The 20702-nt window shown below is 39.4% G+C and overlaps 2 protein-coding genes across 4 annotated transcripts in view; one reads left to right on the top strand and one right to left on the bottom strand.

The window, feature by feature from the left end:
- The window catches only part of sh3rf1 (SH3 domain containing ring finger 1), a 67282-nt gene extending 54773 nt beyond the window's left edge, over positions 1 to 12509 (bottom strand). For both annotated transcript variants that reach the window (XM_062038656.1, XM_062038657.1), the window contains exons 1-2: positions 12269 to 12509; positions 4756 to 5195 (exon numbers count right to left, since the gene is read on the bottom strand). In XM_062038656.1, coding sequence (XP_061894640.1) covers positions 4756 to 5109 — 354 coding nt within the window. In that variant the 5' untranslated portion in view covers positions 5110 to 5195; positions 12269 to 12509. The remainder of the gene's footprint in view (positions 1 to 4755; positions 5196 to 12268) is intronic.
- A 3810-nt stretch (positions 12510 to 16319) lies between these two features.
- The window catches only part of fbxl5 (F-box and leucine-rich repeat protein 5), a 34225-nt gene continuing 29842 nt past the window's right edge, over positions 16320 to 20702 (top strand). For both annotated transcript variants that reach the window (XM_062038507.1, XM_062038506.1), the window contains exon 1: positions 16320 to 16486. In XM_062038507.1, the coding sequence (XP_061894491.1) occupies positions 16403 to 16486 (84 nt within the window). In that variant the 5' untranslated portion in view covers positions 16320 to 16402. The remainder of the gene's footprint in view (positions 16487 to 20702) is intronic.

Here is a 20702-nt window from a genome sequence, read left to right as displayed (position 1 = left end):
ACTGATGCAAAGTGGAAAAAGTGTCCTGTGGTCTGACGAGTCCACATTTCAAGTTGTTTTTGGAAACTGTGGACGTCGTGTCCTCCGGACCAAAGAGGAAAAGAACCATCAGGAATGTTATAGGCGCAAAGTTTAAAAAGCTAGCATGTGTGATGGTATGGGGGTGTATCAGTGCCCAAGACATGGGTAACTTACACATCTGTGAATACATACCGGTTTTGGAGCAACATATGTTGCCATCCAAGCAACGTCTTTTTCATGGACGCCCCTGCTTATTTCAGCAAGACAATGCCAAGCCACGTGTTACATCAACGTGGCTTCATAGTAAAAGAGTGCGGGTACTAGACTGGCCTGCCTGTAGTCCAGACCTGTCTCCCGTTGAAAATGTGTGGCGCATTATGAAGCCTAAAATAGCACAAGGGAGACCCCCGGACTGTTGAACAACTTAAGCTGTACATCAAGCAAGAATGGGAAAGAATTCCACTTCAAAAATGTGTCTCCTCAGTTCCCAAAACGTTTACTGAGTGTTGTTAAAAGGAAAGGCCATGTAGGTACTAGCATCAAGACGACACACCATGATTATGTACTGTATGTACAGTATAGTACGTGTTGTACAGTAGACAACAGGTTGTAATCTTTGGTACACAAACTGGTTGCTGGGTGGAAACAAGGTCAGTCCATGTAAACATAAAAGACAACTGGTCATCTTTGTAAGTGGACTCTTGATGTGGGTTCCAGCTGGCTTGTTTGCCTAGACCAAGGCAAGGGCACAGCTTTAAGGCGTAAGAGAGGATTATGAAGGAAAGTCTAGACAAGCAGCATGAACAGACATAGACCAAACAGTAACAGTGTACAGTAGGTGTGAGATGACTATCATAGTAACAGTGTACAGTAGGTGTGAGGTGACTATCATAGTAACAATGTACAGTAGGTGTGAGATGACTATCGTAGTAACAGTGTACAGTAGGTGTGAGGTGACTATCATAGTAACAGTGTACAGTAGGTGTGAGATGACTATCATAGTAACAGTGTACAGTAGGTGTGAGATGACTATCATAGTAACAATGTACAGTAGGTGTGAGATGACTATCGTAGTAACAGTGTACAGTAGGTGTGAGGTGACTATCATAGTAACAGTGTACAGTAGGTGTGAGATGACTATCATAGTAACAGTGTACAGTAGGTGTGGGATGACTATCAGTGTGTGGATATTTGACACAGGAGCCTTGACTTGTTTTCATCCCGCCCAGACTCGTTTTGTGCAGCCCTGACAGGAGTGGATTTCATGATAATATTAAAGAAAGTTGTGGCTAAACATAGATTCATAACCACGCTGCCTGCGGACAAAAGGACCAACTTCACATGATACTAATCACTACATGATACTAATCACTACATGATACTAATCACCTACATGATACTAATCACCTACATGATACTAATCACTACATGATACTAATCACCTACATGATACTAATCACCTACATGATACTAATCACTACATGATACTAATCACCTACATGATACTAATCACTACATGATACTAATCACCTACATGATACTAATCACTACATGATACTAATCACCTACATGATACTAATCACCTACATGATACTAATCACTACATGATACTAATCACCTACATGATACTAATCACCTACATGATACTAATCACCTACATGATACTAATCACTACATGATACTAATCACCTACATGATACTAATCACTACATGATACTAATCACTACATGATACTAATAACTACATGATACTAATCACCTACATGATACTAATCACCTACATGATACTAATCACCTACATGATCATATTCACCTACATGATAATAATCACTACATGATACTAATCACCTACATGATACTAATCACCTACATGATACTAATCACCTACATGATCATATTCACCTACATGATACTAATCACCTACATGATCATATTCACCTACATGATACTAATCACTACATGATCATATTCACCTACATGATACTAATCACCTACATGATCATATTCACCTACATGATACTAATCACCTACATGATACTAATCACCTACATGATACTAATCACCTACATGATACTAATCACTACATGATACTAATCACCTACATGATACTAATCACCTACATGATCATATTCACCTTTCCTTGTGTCTTCACTAGCCTCACTCACTCCTCCAACCTACTTCCTGTTTACTTTCTTAAAAAGCAACATTGTGGGATTTCGTTACGCACGTCACCGTACTTTTATCAGCTTTATGAAAACATCTCACTGTTTACTTCACAGTGTGTGTTATGTACTTTATGTTTAGCATATACTGTAACTATGTGCATTATGTATATATACTGTAACTATGTGCATTATGTATATATACTGGAACTATGTACATTATGTATAGTGTATATATACTGTAACTATGTGCAGTGTATACATATTGTAACTATGTACATTATGTGTAGTGTATATATACGGTAACTATGTACATTATGTATAGTGTATGTATACGGTAACTATGTACATTGTGTATAGTGTATGTATACGATAACTATGTACATTATGTATAGTGTATATATACTGTAACTATGTGCATTATGTGTAGTGTGTATATACTGTAACTATGTACATTATGTATAGTGTATATATACGGTAACTGTGCATTATGTGTAGTGTTTATATACTGTAACTATGTACATTATGTATAGTGTATATATACTGTAACTATGTACATTACGTGTAGTGTATACATACTGCAACAATGTACATTATGTGTAGTGTATATATACTGTTCCTATGTACATTATGTGTAGTGTATACATACTGCAACATTGTACATTATTTAGCATATACATACTGCAACAATGTACATTATTTAGTGTATATATACTGCAAAAATGTACATTATTTAGTGTATACATACTGCAACAATGTACATTATGTGTAGTGGATACATACTGCAACAATGTACATTATGTGTAGTGGATACATACTGCAACAATGTACAATAGTTAGTGTGTATATACTGCAACAATGTAAAATATTTAGCGTATATATACTGCAACAATGTACATTATTTAGTGTATGTATACTACAACAATGTACATTATTTAGTGTATATATACTGCAACAATGTACATTATTTAGTGTATACATACTGCAACAATGTACATTATGTATAGTGTATATATACTGTACCTATGTACATTATGTGTAGTGTATACATACTGCAACAATGTACATTATGTGTAGTGTATACATACTGCAACATTGTACATTATTCAGCATATACATACTGCAACAATGTACATTATTTAGTGTATTTATACTGCAACAATGTACATTAGTTAGTGTATATATACTGCAACAATGTACATTAGTTAGTGTGTATATACTGCAAGAATGTACATGATTTAGTGTATATATACTGCAAGAATGTACATTATGTGTAGTGTATACATACTGCAACAATGTACATTATTTAGTGTATACATACTGCAACAATGTACATTAGTTAATGTGTATATACTGCAACAATGTACATGATTTAGTGTATATATACTGCAACAATGTACATTAGTTAGTGTATATATACTGCAACAATGTACATTATGTGTAGTGTATATATACTGTACCTATGTACATTATGTGTAGTGTATACATACTGCAACAATGTACATTAGTTAGTGTATATATACTGCAACAATGTACATTATGTGTAGTGTATATGTACTGTACCTATGTACATTATGTGTAGTGTATACATACTGCAACATTGTACATTATTCAGTGTATACATACTGCAACAATGTACATTAGTTAGTGTGTATATACTGCAACAATGTACATTAGTTAGTGTGTATATACTGCAACAACGTACATGATTTAGTGTATATATACTGCAACAATGTACATTATTTGGTGTATACATACTGCAACAATGTACATTATTTAGTGTATATATACTGCAACAATGTACATTATTTAGTGTATACATACTGCAACAATGTACATTATGTGTAGTGAATACATACTGTAACAATGTACATTAGTGTATATATACTGCAACAATGTACATTATTTAGTGTATACACACTGCAACAATGTACATTAGTTAGTGTATACATACTGCAACAATGTACATTGTGTAGTGAATACATACTGTAGCAATGTACATTAGTGTATATATACTGCAACAATGTACATTAGTTAGTGTATACATACTGCAACAATGTACATTATGTGTAGTGAATACATACTGTAACAATGTACATTAGTGTATATATACTGCAACAATGTACATTATTTAGTGTATACATACTGCAACAATGTACATTATGTGTAGTGAATACATACTGTAACAATGTACATTAGTGTATATATACTGCAACAATGTACATTATTTAGTGTATTTATACTGCAACAATGTACATTATTTAGTGTATATATACTGCAACAATGTACATTATTTAGTGTATATATACTGCAACAATGTACATTATTTAGTGTATATATACTGCAACAATGTACATTATTTAGTGTATATATACTGCAACAATGTACATTATTTAGTGTATATATACTGCAACAATGTACATTATTTAGCATATCCCAGAGTGTGTTTGCATGGTTGCATCCAAAGTAGAAGAGCAAGATGAGTGGATTATTAGCGGCCCTCCATGTTGTGCTGACAGTCCCAGGACGTGGACACTCCCAACAAAGAGGTGAGAAAAGTGGCGAGTACTCACTCGGACCACAGAGCTCTTGGCCTGCGCTCGCTGGGGTTGCGCTCCGGGTGCAGCCTGCTCCCTGGCTCCTCGCGGCCCAGCTACGGAAGCACCGTCGGCGTTCCCGGCTCGCCGCGGCTTCTGCTTGATGCCGTCCAGGAGCCGCACCAGCAGGATGTTGCTGGGCAGCTCGTCCACGCCGCACTCCACCAGCGTGCGGCACTCGGGGCAGCGCAGCTCGCCGCGGGAGCCCACGATGCCCTGCAGGCAGCGGCGGCAGAAGGTGTGCTGACACGGCAGCACCTTGGCCGAGGCGTCCAGGCGCTCCAGGCACACCGGACACTCCAGCAAGTCCAGCAGGACAGACTCGTCCATGGTCTGAGCCTTTTTAGCGGGGGAAGCGCCACCTGGGTTACGTCACTCCCATGCCTCGGTTACCGTCGCCATGGCGACTGCATCACCTGTAAACAACAAGACGTGACACTCGTCAACATTGCTGACAGGTCCTGGCATGCAGACGTGATGCACACTGGAGATCCAGCCATAACCTTTTTACTCACACCCATTATTGGTGTGCTCCAAATGTGGACTAAAACTAAATATTAGTGATCAGAAAGGTTTGTGCTCCACATGTGGACTAAAACTAAATATTAGAAATCAGAAAGGTTTGTGTTCCGAATGTGGACTAAAACTAAATATTAGTGATCAGAAAGTTTGTGCTCTACATGTGGACTAAAACCAAATGTTAGTGATCAGAAAGGTTTGTGCTCCAAATGTGGACTAAAACTAAATATTAGAGATCAGAAAGGTTTGTGCTCCACATGTGGACTAAAACTAAATACTAGTGATCAGAAAGGTTTGTGCTCCACATGTGGACTAAAACTACATATTAGTAATCAGAAAGGTTTGTGCTCCACATGTGGACTAAAACTAAATATTAGAGATCAGAAAGGTTTGTGCTCCACATGTGGACTAAAACTAAATACTAGTGATCAGAAAGGTTTGTGCTCCACATGTGGACTAAAACTACATATTAGTAATCAGAAAGGTTTGTGCTCCACATGTGGACTAAAACCCAATGTTAGTGACCAGAAAGGTTTGTGCTCCAAATGTGGACCAAAACTAAATATCAGTGATCAGAAAGGTTTGTGCTCCACATGTGGACTAAAACCAAATATTAGTGATCAGAAAGGTTTGTGCTCCACATGTGGACTAAAACTAAATATTAGTGATCAGAAAGGTTTGTGCTCCAAATGTGGTGCTAAAACTAAATATTAGTGATCAGAAAGGTTTGTGCTCCAAATGTGGACTAAAACTAAATATTAGTGATCAGAAAGTTTTGTGTTTAGAATGTGGACTAAAACTAAATATTAGTGATCATAAAGGTTTGTGCTCCTCCACATGTGGACTAAAACCAAATATTAGTGATCAGAAAGGTTTGTGCTCCACATGTGGACTAAAACCAAATATTAGTGATCAGAAAGGTTTGTGCTCCACATGTGGACTAAAACTAAATATTAGTGATCAGAAAGGTTTGTGCTCCAAATGTGGTGCTAAAACTAAATATTAGTGATCAGAAAGGTTTGTGCTCCAAATGTGGACTAAAACTAAATATTAGAGATCAGAAAGGTTTGTGTTCCAAATGTGGACTAAAACTAAATATTAGTGATCAGAAAGTTTTGTGTTTCGAATGTGGACTAAAACTAAATATTAGTGATCAGAAAGGTTTGTGCTCCACATGTGGACTAAAACCAAATATTAGTGATCAGAAACATTTGTGCTCCAAATGTGGACGACCACCAAATATTAGTGATCAGAATCATGTGTAGTCCAAATGTGGACTAAAACCTGTATTTTTTTTGCAAATAATCATGAACTTAAAATTTAATGGCAGCAACTCATTGCTAAAAAGTTGTCACAGGGGCATTTTTACCACTGTGTTACATGGCCTTTCCTTTTAACAACACTCAGTAAAGGTTTGGGAACAGAGGAGACACATTTCTGAAGTGGAATTATTTCCAATTCTTGCTTGATGTACAGCTTAAGTTGTTCAACGGTCTCCCTTCTGCTATTTTAGTCTTCATATTGCACCACACACTTTCAATGGGAGACAGGTCTGGACTACAGGCAGGCCAGTCTAGTACCCGCACTCTTTCACTATGAAGCCACGTTGATGTAACACGTGGCTTGGCACTGTCTTGCTGAAATAAGCAGGGGCGTCCATGGTAACTTTGCTTGGATGGCAACATATGTTGCTCCAAAAGCTGTATGTACCTTTCAGCATTAATGGTGCCTTCACAGATGTGTAAGTTACCCATGTCTTGGCCACTAATACACCCTCATACCATCACACATGCTGCCTTTTACACTTTGCACCTATAACAGTCCGGATGGTTCTTTTCCTTTTTGGTCCAAAGTTTCCAAAAACAATTTGAAATGTGAACTCGTCAGACCACAGAACACTTTTCCACTTTGTATCAGTCCATCTTAGATGAGTTCGGGCCCAGTGAAGCCGGTAGTGTTTCTGGGTGTTGTTGATAAATGGCTTTCGCTTTGCAGAGTAGAGTTTTAACTTGCACTTAGAGATGTAGCGACCAACTGTAGTTACTGACAGTGGTTTTCTGAAGTGTTCCTGAGCCCATGTGGTGATATCCTTTACTCACTGATGTGGCTATTTTGACGCAGTACAGTCTGAGGGATCCAAGGTGCGTAATATCATGGCTTACGTGCAGTGATTTCTCCAGATTCTCTGAACCTTTTGATGATATTACGGAGCGTAGATGGTGAAATCCCTAAATTCCTTGCAGTAGCTGGTTGGGAAATGTTGTTCTTAAACAATTTGCTCAGGCATTTGTCGACAAAGTGGTGACCCTCGCCCCCGTCCTTGTTTGTGAACGACCGAGCATTTCATGGAAGCTGCTTTTATACCCAATCATGGCACCCACCTGTTCCCAATTAGCCTGTTCACCTGTGGGATGTTCCAAATAAGTCTTTGATGAGCATTCCTCAACTTTCTCACTCTTTTTTGCCACTTGTGCCAGCTTTTTTTTTAAACATGTTGCAGGCATCAAATTCCAAATGAGCTAATATTTGCAATAAAATAACATTAAATATCTTGTCTTTGCAGTCTATTCAATTGAATATAAGTTGAAAAGGATTTGCAAATCATTGTATTCTCTTTTTATTTACCATTTACACAACGTGACAACTTCACTGCTTTTGGGTGTTGTAATCAGCCTGGTGGATCCCTACGTACTGGTCTGGTCACATGACAAGCGGACATTAATGACGTAGGATTATTGAAACAAGACATTTAGTGATGGTTTCAGCAGCAAAGCAGCACTGAGCAGAGTGCCGTCAAAAGGATCACGAGAGTAACTCACAGGTGCTTAAGGGTCATCTTTAATCTAATTGGCTGCAAAGCGGATGAACACACCTGTGACCCGTCGTCTCGCATCCTCGGCTACACGGGCGGGAAATACACAACGTTGCTCTTTCCTGTTGAGTCTATTGATGTGCTTGCAGATTGGTAAATGGTGTGTATTTATATAGCACTTTACTCTACCTGGAATGACACCCACAGCACTTTACATTATGCATCACATTCACCATTCACACACTGATATTGTGCATAATATTATGCATAATGTTGTGCAGATGGTGCAAAATATTGTGCATAATATTGTGCATAATGTAGTGCATAATATTGTGCAGATGGTGCAAAATATTGTGCATAATGTAGTGCATAATGTTGTGCAGATGTTGCAGAATATTGTGCATAATATGCATAATATTGAGCCTGTATTTCTTTGTGGTGTACAGCCCTTTGTTCTTCAACTGTGGTTGTTTTTACAGGGCTTTATAAATAAAGTTGTCATGTTATGGTATAATGTTGTGCCGAAGTGTGCATAATATTGTGCATAATGTTGTACATATTTTGTGCATAATATTGTGCATCATGTTGTTGTGCATAATATTGTGCATTATGTTGTGCAGATGGTGCAAATTATTGTGCACAATATTATGCATTGTGTGCTTAATATTGTGCCTTATAGTGTGCATAATATTGTACATAATGTTGTGCATAATATTATGCATAATGTGCTTAATATTGTGCATAATGTTGTGCCTAATATTGTGCATAATGTTGTACATAATATTGTGCACAATGTTGTGCATAATGTTGTGCATAACGTTGTGCACAATATTGTGCTTAATGTTGTGCATAATGTTGTGCATAATGTTATTTAGATGGTGCAAAATATTGTGCATAATATTATGCATAATGTTGTGCAGATGGTGCAAAATATTGTGCATAACATGCACAATATTGAGCCTGTATTTCTTTGTGGTGTACAGCCCTTTGTTCTTCAACTGTGGTTGTTTTTAAAGGGCTTTATAAATAAAGTTGGCATGGTATAATGTTGTGCCTAACTGTGCATAATAGTGTGCATAATGTTGTACATATTTTGTGCATAATATTGTACATCATGTTGTTGTGCATAATATTGTGTATTATGTTGTGCAGATGGTGCAAATTATTGTGCATAATATTATGCATAGTGTGCTTAATATTGTGCCTTATAGTGTGCATAATATTGTACATAATGTTGTGCAAATGGTGCAAATTTTTGTGCATAATATTATGCATAATGTGCTTAATATTGTGCATAATGTTGTGCCTAATATTGTGCATAATGTTGTACATAATATTGTGCACAATGTTGTGCACAATGTTGTGCATAATGTTGTGCATAACATTGTGCATAACATTGTGCACAATATTGTGCTTAATGTTGTGCATAATGTTGTCGAAATGTTATTTAGATGGTGCATAATATTGTGCATAATGTTGTGCAGATGGTGCAAAATATTGTGCATAACATGCACAATGTTGAGCCTGTATTTCTTTGTGGTGTACAGCCCTTTGTTCTTCAACTGTGGTTGTTTTTAAAGGGCTTTAAAAATAAAGTTGGTATGGTATAATGTTGTGCCAAAGTGTGCATAATGTTGTACATATTTTGTGCATAATGTTGCGCTTCATGTTGTGTTTCATGTTGCGCTTAATGCACTTTACATTATGCATCACATTCACCCATTCACACACACGCATTCACACACTGATATTGTGCATAATGTTTACCAGACGGTGCATAATATTGTGCATAATGTTGTGCAGTTGGTGCAAATTATTGTGCATAATATTATGCATAATGTGCTTAATATTGTGCATAATGTTGTGCCTAATAGTGTGCATAATATTGTGTATAATGTTGTACATAATATTGTGCATAATATTGTGCAGATGGTGCAAATTATTGTGCATAATATTATGCAAAATATGCTTAATATTGTGCATAATGTTGTGCCCAATAGTGTGCATAATATTGTGTATAATATTGTACATAATATTGTGCATAATGTTGTACATAACATTGTGCATAATATTGTGCATAATGTTGTGCCTAATATTGTGCATAATGTTGTACGTAACATTGTGCACAATGCTGTACATAATCTTGTGCATAATGTTATTTAGATGGTGCAAAATATTGTGCCTAATATTGTGCATAATGTTGTACGTAACATTGTGCACAATGTTGTACATAATGTTGTGCATAATGTTATTTAGATGGTGCAAAATATTGTGCATCATATTGTGCATAATGTTGTACATTACGTTGTACATAATACTGTGCAGATTGTGCGAATTATTGTGCATAATATTATCCATAATGTGCTTAATACTGTGCATAATGTTGTGCATATTGTGCCTAATAGTGTGCATAATATTGTGTATAATGTTGTACACAATATTGTGCATAATGTTGTGCCTAATATTGTGCATAATGTACATAATATTGTGCATAATGTTGTACATAATATTGTGCAGATGGTGCAAATCATTGTGCATAATATTATGCATAATATGCTTAATATTGTGCATAATGTTGTGCCTAATAGTGTGCATAATACTGTGTATAATATTGTACATAATATTGTGCATAATATTGTGCATAATGTTGTACGTAACATTGTGCACAATGTTGTGCATAATGTTATTTAGATGGTGCAAAATATTGTGCATAATGTTGTGCATTATGTTGTACATAATATTGTGTAGATTGTGCGAATTATTGTGCATAATATTATCCATAATGTGCTTAATACTGTGCATAATGTTGTGCCTAATAGTGTGCATAATATTGTGTACATTGTTGTACATAATATTGTGCATAATGTTGTACATAACATTGTGCACAATGTTGTGCATGTTATTTAGATGGTGCAAAATATTGTGCATTATGTTGTACATAATGTTGTGCAGATTGTGCAAAATAGTGTGCACATTGTGCAAAATATTGTGCACATTGGTGTAAAATATTGTGCAACATGGTGGCCTCGTGGTTCTCACGTCAGCCTCACATCCTGACATGCAGCATGAACATCTCTGTGTGGACTTTGCATCTTCTACACTTGTGTGGCTTTACTCCTCCCACATTCCACACAAATGCCCTGTACAATAAAAAGATGTATAGATATGCACACACACACACACACGTACATGTACATATATATATATATACATATATATATATATATATATATATATATATATATATATATATATATATATATATATATATATATATATATATATATATATATACACATATTTAAAGAAAATACATTGTGTCAGCTCTGTTACAGGTGACTATGTATATTATTATTAATCAATAGTTTTTTCTCATTACATTCCCATATTTTGCTCTTCATTCTGACATTCAGTCAGAATAGAACAATAACAATTATCATAATAACAATAACAATGTAAAAATGTCACTGTCACACATAGTGTGTCAAAAATTGCGCCTGTGCAAAAACATTAATGTTGAGTTACACATTTACCAGTGTTTATTATTACTGTTCAATTGTTTCTAAGTAAATCATAAGTTATTATTATTAATAGTCTTTAATTGACAGAGTAAACTTTGTTTTTTTAACTCCGTTTTATTTTTATTTCGAGAGCTTTTGATATTTAAGATCAGGGGTGTCTAAACTTGTTCTAGCAATGACTGTATGGGACATTTATAATGTTTATTTTTTTAAATATGCTAAAAACAGAAATGTATATATATTTAAATACAATACGTTGTGTTAGTTTTGTGTTATAAGTGACTAAATATAGTATTATTAGTTTGGGAATGTCAGCTTTTCCTCATTACATTTGATCAAGTGCTCTTTTTTTCTTTTTCTTTTCACTGTAAGCTGGGATAGACTCCAGCTCGCTGTGATCTAATGAGAGGAATAAAAGATTATTATTATTATGACGTCATTTTAACGTGACGTCACTTGACAACAGAGGGACAATTGTTTAATATTAAAACTATTTGAGTGTTTGTCAGTGTATTCGAGCAGTGTATTAACTTTTAACAAGTTTGTACAGCACTTGGAACACTTTAATGCTTGGACAATAGCAAGTAGACAAAACAACACACAAATGACGACATTTTGGGAGGAAAAAAAAACTTACCTTCTGTTGTTGCTGTTGTTGCTAAGCTCGCAAGTTAGCAAGCAACATTAAGAGCACGTATCTCCTCCCGCTCTTCTACTTTGCCACGTACGCTGAGCTGTAAGCGGAGCGGGAAGGTAAAACTTTGTTTGTCACACACGAAGAGAAGAGGAGAGGAGAGAGAAAAGAAGAGAGAAGAAGGTAGAAGAGAAAAGCGCCATGCTAGTAATTGTGTTCTCTTCTGTTGCACACTCAGGAGGGGAGGGGGAGGACGGAGTGGTGTGGCCTTCACTGACACTGGGAATTTATACAACTTCTCATGTACAGTATCAGTGCGCGAAAAAAAATGTATTGTAGTAACATACATATTTAAAAAATTATTGTGAACATACGTGACTTATTCAATTTTTGTTGCAATAAAAACTCATGTGTTAGTATTGGTAGGCGTACAGGATGTAGAGAAATTTCCGAGGTGCACTTGAAGTAAGCATCCAAGTCTCCTCAAAAAGGGCGTGATCTTAAACCACGTGACCAAGACAGAAAAAAATTCGCTTTTAATTCCTTTTAAACGCTAAATAAAATATTAAAACTGTTCAAGTTGTGGCACTGTGTGAATATAGTACGCTAAAAAGTGGCTTTTTTAAATCATATTAACTGTTATGTCTTGTGTGCGAATATATATATATATATATATATATATATATATATATATATATATATATATATATATATATATATATATATATATATATATATATATATATATATATATATATATATATATATATATATATATATATATATATATATATATGTGTGTATGTATACATATATATGATATAGAATATGCTGAATTTATATAATTAATTATTATAAATACAATATGTATGACAGAGTTTATATCCATCCATCCATTTTCTTCCACTTATCCGAGGTTGGGTAGCGGGGGCAGCAGCCTAAGCAGAGAAGCCCAGACTTCCCTCTCCCCAGCCACTTCGTCCAGCTCCTCCCGGGGGATCCAGAGCTTCTCACCCTATCTCTAAGGGAGAGCCCCGCCACCCGGCAGAGGAAACTTATTTTGGCCGCTTGTACCCGTGATCTTATCCTTTCGGTCATAACCCAAAGCTCATGACCATAGGTGAGGATGGGAGCGTAGATCGACCGGTAAATTGAGAGCTTTGCCTTCCGGCTCAGCTACTTCTTCACCACAACGGATCGATACAGCATCCGCATTACTGAAGACGCCGCACCGATCCGCCTGTCGATCTCACGATCCACTCTTCCCTCACTCGTGAACAAGACTCCTAGGTACTTGAACTCCTCCACTTGGGGCAAGATCTCCTCCCCAACCAGGAGATGGAACTCCACCCTTTTACGGGCGAAAACCATGGACTCGGACGTGGGGTGCTGATTCCCATCCCAGTCGCTTCACAATCGGCAGCAAACCGGTCCAGTGAGAGCTGAAGATCCTGGCCAGATGAAGCCATCAGGACCACATCATAGAAATTCTGTCCATAAAAGTTATGAACAGAATGGTTGACAAAGGGCAGCCTTGGCGGAGTCCAACCCTCACTGGAAACGGGTCCGACTTACTGCCGGTAATGCGGACCAAGCTCTGACACTGATCATACAAGGAGTGGACCGCCACAATCAGACAGTCCGATACCCCATACTCTCTGAGCACTCCCCACAGGACTTCCTGAGGGACACGGTCGAATGCCTTCTCCAAGTCCACAAAGCACATGTAGACTGGTTGGGCAAACTCCCATGCACCCTCAAGGACCCTGCCAAGAGTATAGAGCTGGTCCACAGTTCCACGACCAGGACGAAAACCACACTGTTTCTCCTGAATCTGAGGTTTGACTATCCGGCGTAGCCTCCTCTCCAGTACACCTGAATAGACCTTACCGGGAAGGCTGAGGAGTGTGATCACACGATAGTTGGAACACACCCTCCGGTTCCCCTTCTTAAAGAGAGGAACCACCACCCCAGTCTGCCAATCCAGAGGTACCGCCCCCGATGTTTACGCGATGTTGCAGAGTCTTGTCAACCAAGACAGCCCCACAGCATCCAGAGCCTTAAGGAACTCCAGGCGGATCTCATCGACCCCCGGGGCCTTGCCACAGAGGAGCTTTTTAACTACCTCGGCAACCTCAGCCCCAGAAATAGGAGAGCCCACCACAGATTCCCCAGGCACTGCTTCCTCATAGTAAGACGTGTTGGTGGGATTGAGGAGGTCTTCGAAGTATTCCCTCCACCGATCCACAACATCTGCAGTTGAGGTCAGCAGAACACCATCCCTACCATACACGGTGTTGACAGTGCACTGCTTCTCCTTCCTGAGGCGGTGGATGGTGTCCATGGCTTCCCCGAACTACTCCCATGTCCGAGTTTTTGCCTCTGCGACCGCTGAAGCCGCACACCGCTTGGCCTGTCGGTACCTGTCCGCTGCCTCCGGAGTCCTATGAGTCAAAAGAACCCGATAGGACTCTTTCTTCAGCTTGACGGCATCCCTCACCGCTGGTGGCCACCCGCAGGTTCTAGGATTACCGCCACGACAAGCACCAACCACCTTGCGACCACAGCTCCAATTGGCCGCCTCGACAATAGAGGTACGGAACATGGTCCACTCGGTTCAAAGTTCTTCTGCAGTTGGGAATTGAAACTCTCTCTGACAGGAGATTCTGCTAGACGTTCCCAGCAGACCCTCACAATGCGTTTGGGTCTGCCAGGTCTGTCCGGCATCCTCCCCCACCATCGCAGCCAACTCACTACCAGTTGGTGATCGGTAGAAAGCCCCGCCCCTCTCTTCACCCGAATGTCCAAAACATGAGACCGCAAATCCGATAACACAACTACAAATCGATCACAGAACTGCGGCCTAGGGTGTCCTGGTGCCAAGTGCACATATGAACACCCTTCTGTTTGAACATGGTGTTTGTTATGGACAGTCTGTGACGAGCACAAAAGTCCAATAACAAAACACCACTCGGGTTCAGATCCGGGCGGCCATTCTTCCCATTCACGCCTCTCCAGGTTTCACTGTCGCTGCCAATATGAGCGTTGAAGTCCCCCAGTGGAACAAGGGAATCACCCGGGGGAGCACTCTCCAGTACTCCCTCGAGCGAATCCAAAAAGGGCAGCTGAGCAGCTGTCTGGTGCGTAAGCACAAACAACAGTCAGGACCCGTCCCCCCACCCAAAGGCGGAGGGAAGCTACCCTCTCGTCCACTGGGTTGAACTCCAACGTGCAGGCTTTGAGCAACAAGAATTGCCACCACAGCCCGTCGCCTCTCACTGCATGCAACGCCAGAGTGGAAGAGAGTCCAGCCCCTCTCGAGAAAACTGGTTCCAGAGCCCTTGTTGTGCGTCGAAGTGAGTCCGACCATATCTAGCCGGAACTTCTCCCCCTCACGCACTAGCTTAGGCTCGTTCCACGTCCCAAGAGCTAGCTTATGTAGCCGAGGATCTGACCGTCAAGTGCCCTGCCTTCGGCTGCCGCCCAGCTCACATCGCTCCCGACCTCTATGGCCCCTGCTATGGGTGGTGGGCCCATTGGAGGGGGGACCCACGTTGCCTCTTCGTGCTGTGCCCGGCCGGGTCCCATCGTGCCCCACCTCGGGCCTGGCTCCAGAGGGGGGGGGGGGGGGGGCACCGGTGACCCGCGTCCGGGCGAGGGAAATCTGGGTCCTTTGTTTTTATTTTTCATAGAGGTCTTCGTGCTGCTCTTTGTCTGATCCTTCACCTAGGACCTGTTTGTCTTGGGAGACCCTACCAGGGGGCATAGAAGCCCCTGGACAACACAGTTCCTAAGATCATTGGGACACGCAAACTCCTCTACCACGATACAGTGACAGCTCAGACAGGAGACATCCATCCATCCATTTCCTACCGCTTGTCCCTTTTGGGATCGCGGGGGATACTGGAGCCTATCTCAGCTGCATATTGAATGAAATGTCAGGCTAATGTTCAACATATTCCACACAACTCAAACTATTGTGTCATAGTAAACGTAAATCTTCACACGCACATATCGCCCTCTAGTGGCTATGGCAGGCGTCACACTGCGGTCACGTGGGAGGACTAAAGCCACGCCCTCTTGTTTGCTAGCAGAGCTGACGCATCGATTAGCTCGCTGCTAAGCTCCGGGGCGAACATGTCTCCCTTCCCGGACGAAGTGGACGTTTTCACCGGGCCGCACTGGCGGATGAAGCAGCTGGTGGGCATGTACTCAGACAAGGTGACGGCTTGTTCTTTCAACTTTCATCGTAACTTTAGATTTTTCTGGCACAAAAACGCGACGCAGCTCGCTAGCAAAGTAGTGTTTAGCATCGTAGCACCGCATGCTAGTAGCTTAAATAGTGTTAAACAAAGTGACTTGTTTATTTCTCTTGTGTATTTCATTGTCCTTATTTACATTATTTTAATGACTACAGTCCAAATGTACATTAATGACTATTATCTATATGTCTGTATAGAAACCTCCAACTAAGGGGGCGTGCTAGCGCGACTGCTAACTAGCTGCTTACGCAATGTGCTTTGATGCTGTAAATGTTGTTTATTTTTACTTTCACTCATCTTAATCTTCTTTTATTCTTCCTACCGACGTGGATGCTGCGTCCTTATCCGACTGTTTGTCCTCCGTGTTACAGTGTAAAGTCCTGTATTCCATACGATTATTATTTAATGTTATATGGTTGCTATCCATCCATCTTCTTCCGCTTATCCGAGGTCGGGTCGCGGGGGCAGCAGCCTAAGCAGGGAACCCCAGACTTTCCCCCTCCCGGCATACTTGCCAACCCTCCCGTTTTTAGCGGGAGAATCCCGGTATTCAGCGCCTCTCCCGACAACCTCCCGGCAGAGATTTTCTCCCGACAAACTCCCGGTATTCAGCCGGAGCTGGAGGCCACGCCACCTCCAGCTCAATGCGGACCTGAGTGGGGACAGCCGTTCTCACGTCCGCTTTCCCAGCAGCTTGCCTGCCCAATGACGTCATAACATCTACGGCTTTTAGAGAGTAGAGTGCACAACAAGGAGAGAGAGTTCTTGGTTTCTTATGTGGGTTTATTGTTAGGCAGTTTCATTAACGTCCCCCCAGCGCGGTAACAACACACAACAACAGCAGTCCCGTTTAGTCTACCGTAAAGCAGTTCGTCTGCCGTAAACAGCAATGTTGTGACACTCTTAAACAGGACAATACTGCCACCTACTGGATAGCCTGCAGAACACTGAAATTCAAGTATGTCTTTTATTTATATGTATAATGAAATTTTTTTAAAAAAGTATAGCTAGAATTCACTGAAAGTCAAGTATTTCATACATATATATATATGAAATACTTGATTTGGTGAATTCTAGCTGTAAATTTACTCTCCTCAACCACGCCCTTAGCCACGCCCCAACCACGCCCCCCGACCACTCCTCTTGACGAAATTGGTGCGGTTCAGCTAAATGTGTTGGTTTTCTGACATGGACTTGTTTCTTCAGCATTGTCCACACGTTTTAGTCAGGACTTGGGGAAGGCCATTCTAAAACCTTTATTCTAGCCTGATTTAGCCAGTCCTTTACCACTTTTGAGGTGTGTTTGGGGTAAGGGTGTAACGGTACGCAGTGTTTCCCACACATTCATTTATTTGTGGCGGCCCGCCACAAAAGAATTAAGGCCGCCACAAATAGATTTTTTTTTTGTCCTGTCCAGCTTCTCAGGCAAATCATATAGTTGATGTAGATGCCCATACCGGCTGTTCAGATTTACTTTACAAAAGAGAAGTGTAGGATCAAGATTTTTGGAGCTCTTTGTTCAGTTTGATGAAGCTCTGTGTCTATCTACCACCACTACTGTTTTCTGTTTATTTGTTACTGACTGTGGCAGGACACCTCTGCCTCTGTTTCACTTTATGTTGCTGGTAAATAATATGGTTGTAGTAGTAGGCTAAAGTTAAATTATTTAGTATGCACTAATTAAAGGGGCAGAGCTTTAAGTGACATTTTAGCTTTTATATTTTTATAAGATGTATTTTTTGTAAGAACCACAATTTATAAATATATTTCAGTGAATAACTTATTGTTTAAATCTGTATATAAATATGTACATAAAGTGTTGTAATTATATTGTAAAATGGATGGATGGATGGACGTTTAAAACAAAACTGTTATTATTAATTAGTAAGTATAAATTTTTTGAGCCTTTTTAGAGAAAATCATATCATCAGGGTTTCCCACACATTCATTTATTTGTGGCGGCCCGCCACGAAAGAATTACGCCCGCCACAGATTTAAAAAAAAAAAAATAATAATAATTTATTTATTTATTTATTTATTTTTGTCCTCTCCAGCTTCTCAGGCAAATCATATAGTTGATGTAGATGCCCATATCGGCTGTTCAGATTTACTTTACAAAAGAGAAGTGTAGGATACTTCTCTTGTTGCCTTATTTGTATTTGACTTTATTAAATGTATTTATCTTAGAAACACAACATGTGTATATAACAAAGGGTGCAAAGTCTAGGAAACACATGGTTAAGTGTAGGGAGTAAAACTGATGGCAGTCTAAAGTTCAAGATTTTTGGAGCTCTTTGTTCGGTGGATCAGATGTTTGATGAAGCTCTGTGTCTATCTACCACCACTACTGTTTTCTGTTTATTTGTTACTGACTGTGGCAGGACACCTCTGCCTCTGTTTCACTTTATGTTGCTGGTAAATAATATGGTTGTAGTAGTAGGCTAAAGTTACATTATTTAGTATGCACTAATTAAAGGGGCAGAGCTTTAAGTGACATTTTAGCTTTTATATTTTTATAAGATGTATTTTTTGTAAGAACCACAATTTATAAATATATTTCAGTGAATAACTTATTGTTTAAATCTGTATATAAATATGTACATAAAGTGTTGTAATTATATTGTAAAATGGATGGATGGATGGACGTTTAAAACAAAACTATTATTAATTAGTAAGTATACATTTTTTGAGCCTTTTTAGAGAAAATCATATCATCAGGGTTTCCCACACATTCATTTATTTGTGGCGGCCCGCCACGAAAGAATTACGCCCGCCACAGATTAAAAAAAAAAAATGTTTATTTATTTATTTATTTATTTATTTTTGTCCTCTCCAGCTTCTCAGGCAAATCATATAGTTGATGTAGATGCCCATATCGGCTGTTCAGATTTACTTTACAAAAGAGAAGTGTAGGATACTTCTCTTGTTGCCTTATTTGTATTTGACTTTATTAAATGTATTTATATTAGAAACACAACATGTGTGTATAACAAAGGGTGCAAAGTCTGCAGGCAGTAGGAAACACATGGTTAAAGGCCTACTGAAATGAATTTTTTTTATTTAAACGGGGATAGCAGATCTATTCTATGTGTCATACTTGATCATTTCGCGATATTGCCATATTTTTGCTGAAAGGATTTAGTATAGAACAACGACGATAAAGATTGCAACTTTTGGTATCTGATAAAAAAAAGGCTTGCCCCTACCGGAAGTAGCGTGACGTAGTCAGTTGAACATATACGCAAAGTTCCCTATTGTTTACAATGATGGCCGCATGAAGTGAGAGAGATTCGGACCGAGAAAGCGACAATTTCCCCATTAATTTGAGCGAGGATGAAAGATTTGTGGATGAGTAAAGTGCAAGTGAAGGACTAGTGGGGAGTTGAAGCTATTCAGATAGGGAAGATGCTGTGAGAGCCGGGGGTGACCTGATATTCAGCTGGGAATGACTACAACAGTAAATAAACACAAGACATATATATACTCTATTAGCCACAACACAACCAGGCTTATATTTAACATGCCACAAATTAATCCTGCATAAAAACACCTGCGTGTTTGTTATGCTAGCTCCTAGCTCCTCTGCTAGCTCCTAGCTCCATAGAACACGCCAATACAATTCAAACACCTGATCAACACACACAATCACTCAGCCCAAAAGACGGTTCACCTAACCCAAGGTTCATAAAGCTTATATATTTTTAAAAAGTTACGTACGTGACGCGCACGTACGGTACGGTACGTGTTATGCTAGCTCCTAGCTCCTATGCTAGCTCCTAGCTCCATAGAACACGCCAATACAATTCAAACACCTGATCAACACACACAATCACTCAGCCCAAAAGACCGTTCACCTAACCCAAGGTTCATAAAGCTTATATATTTTTAAAAAGTTACGTACGTGACGCGCACGTACGGTACGGTACGTGTTATGCTAGCTCCTAGCTCCTATGCTAGCTCCTAGCTCCATAGAACACGCCAATACAATTCAAACACCTGATCAACACACACAATCACTCAGCCCAAAAGACCGTTCACCTAACCCAAGGTTCATAAAGCTTATATATTTTTAAAAAGTTACGTACGTGACGCGCACATACGGTCAAGTTATCAAATGTTTAGCAGCCAAGGCTGCATACTCACGGTACCTGATATTCAGCTGGGAATGACTACAA

This window comes from Entelurus aequoreus, linkage group LG27 (genome assembly GCF_033978785.1).
Source record: "Entelurus aequoreus isolate RoL-2023_Sb linkage group LG27, RoL_Eaeq_v1.1, whole genome shotgun sequence".
Taxonomy (NCBI): Eukaryota; Metazoa; Chordata; class Actinopteri; order Syngnathiformes; family Syngnathidae; genus Entelurus; species Entelurus aequoreus.
The sequence above is the reverse complement of the archived record's forward strand: the minus strand, read 5'-3'. Positions and strand labels throughout refer to the sequence as shown.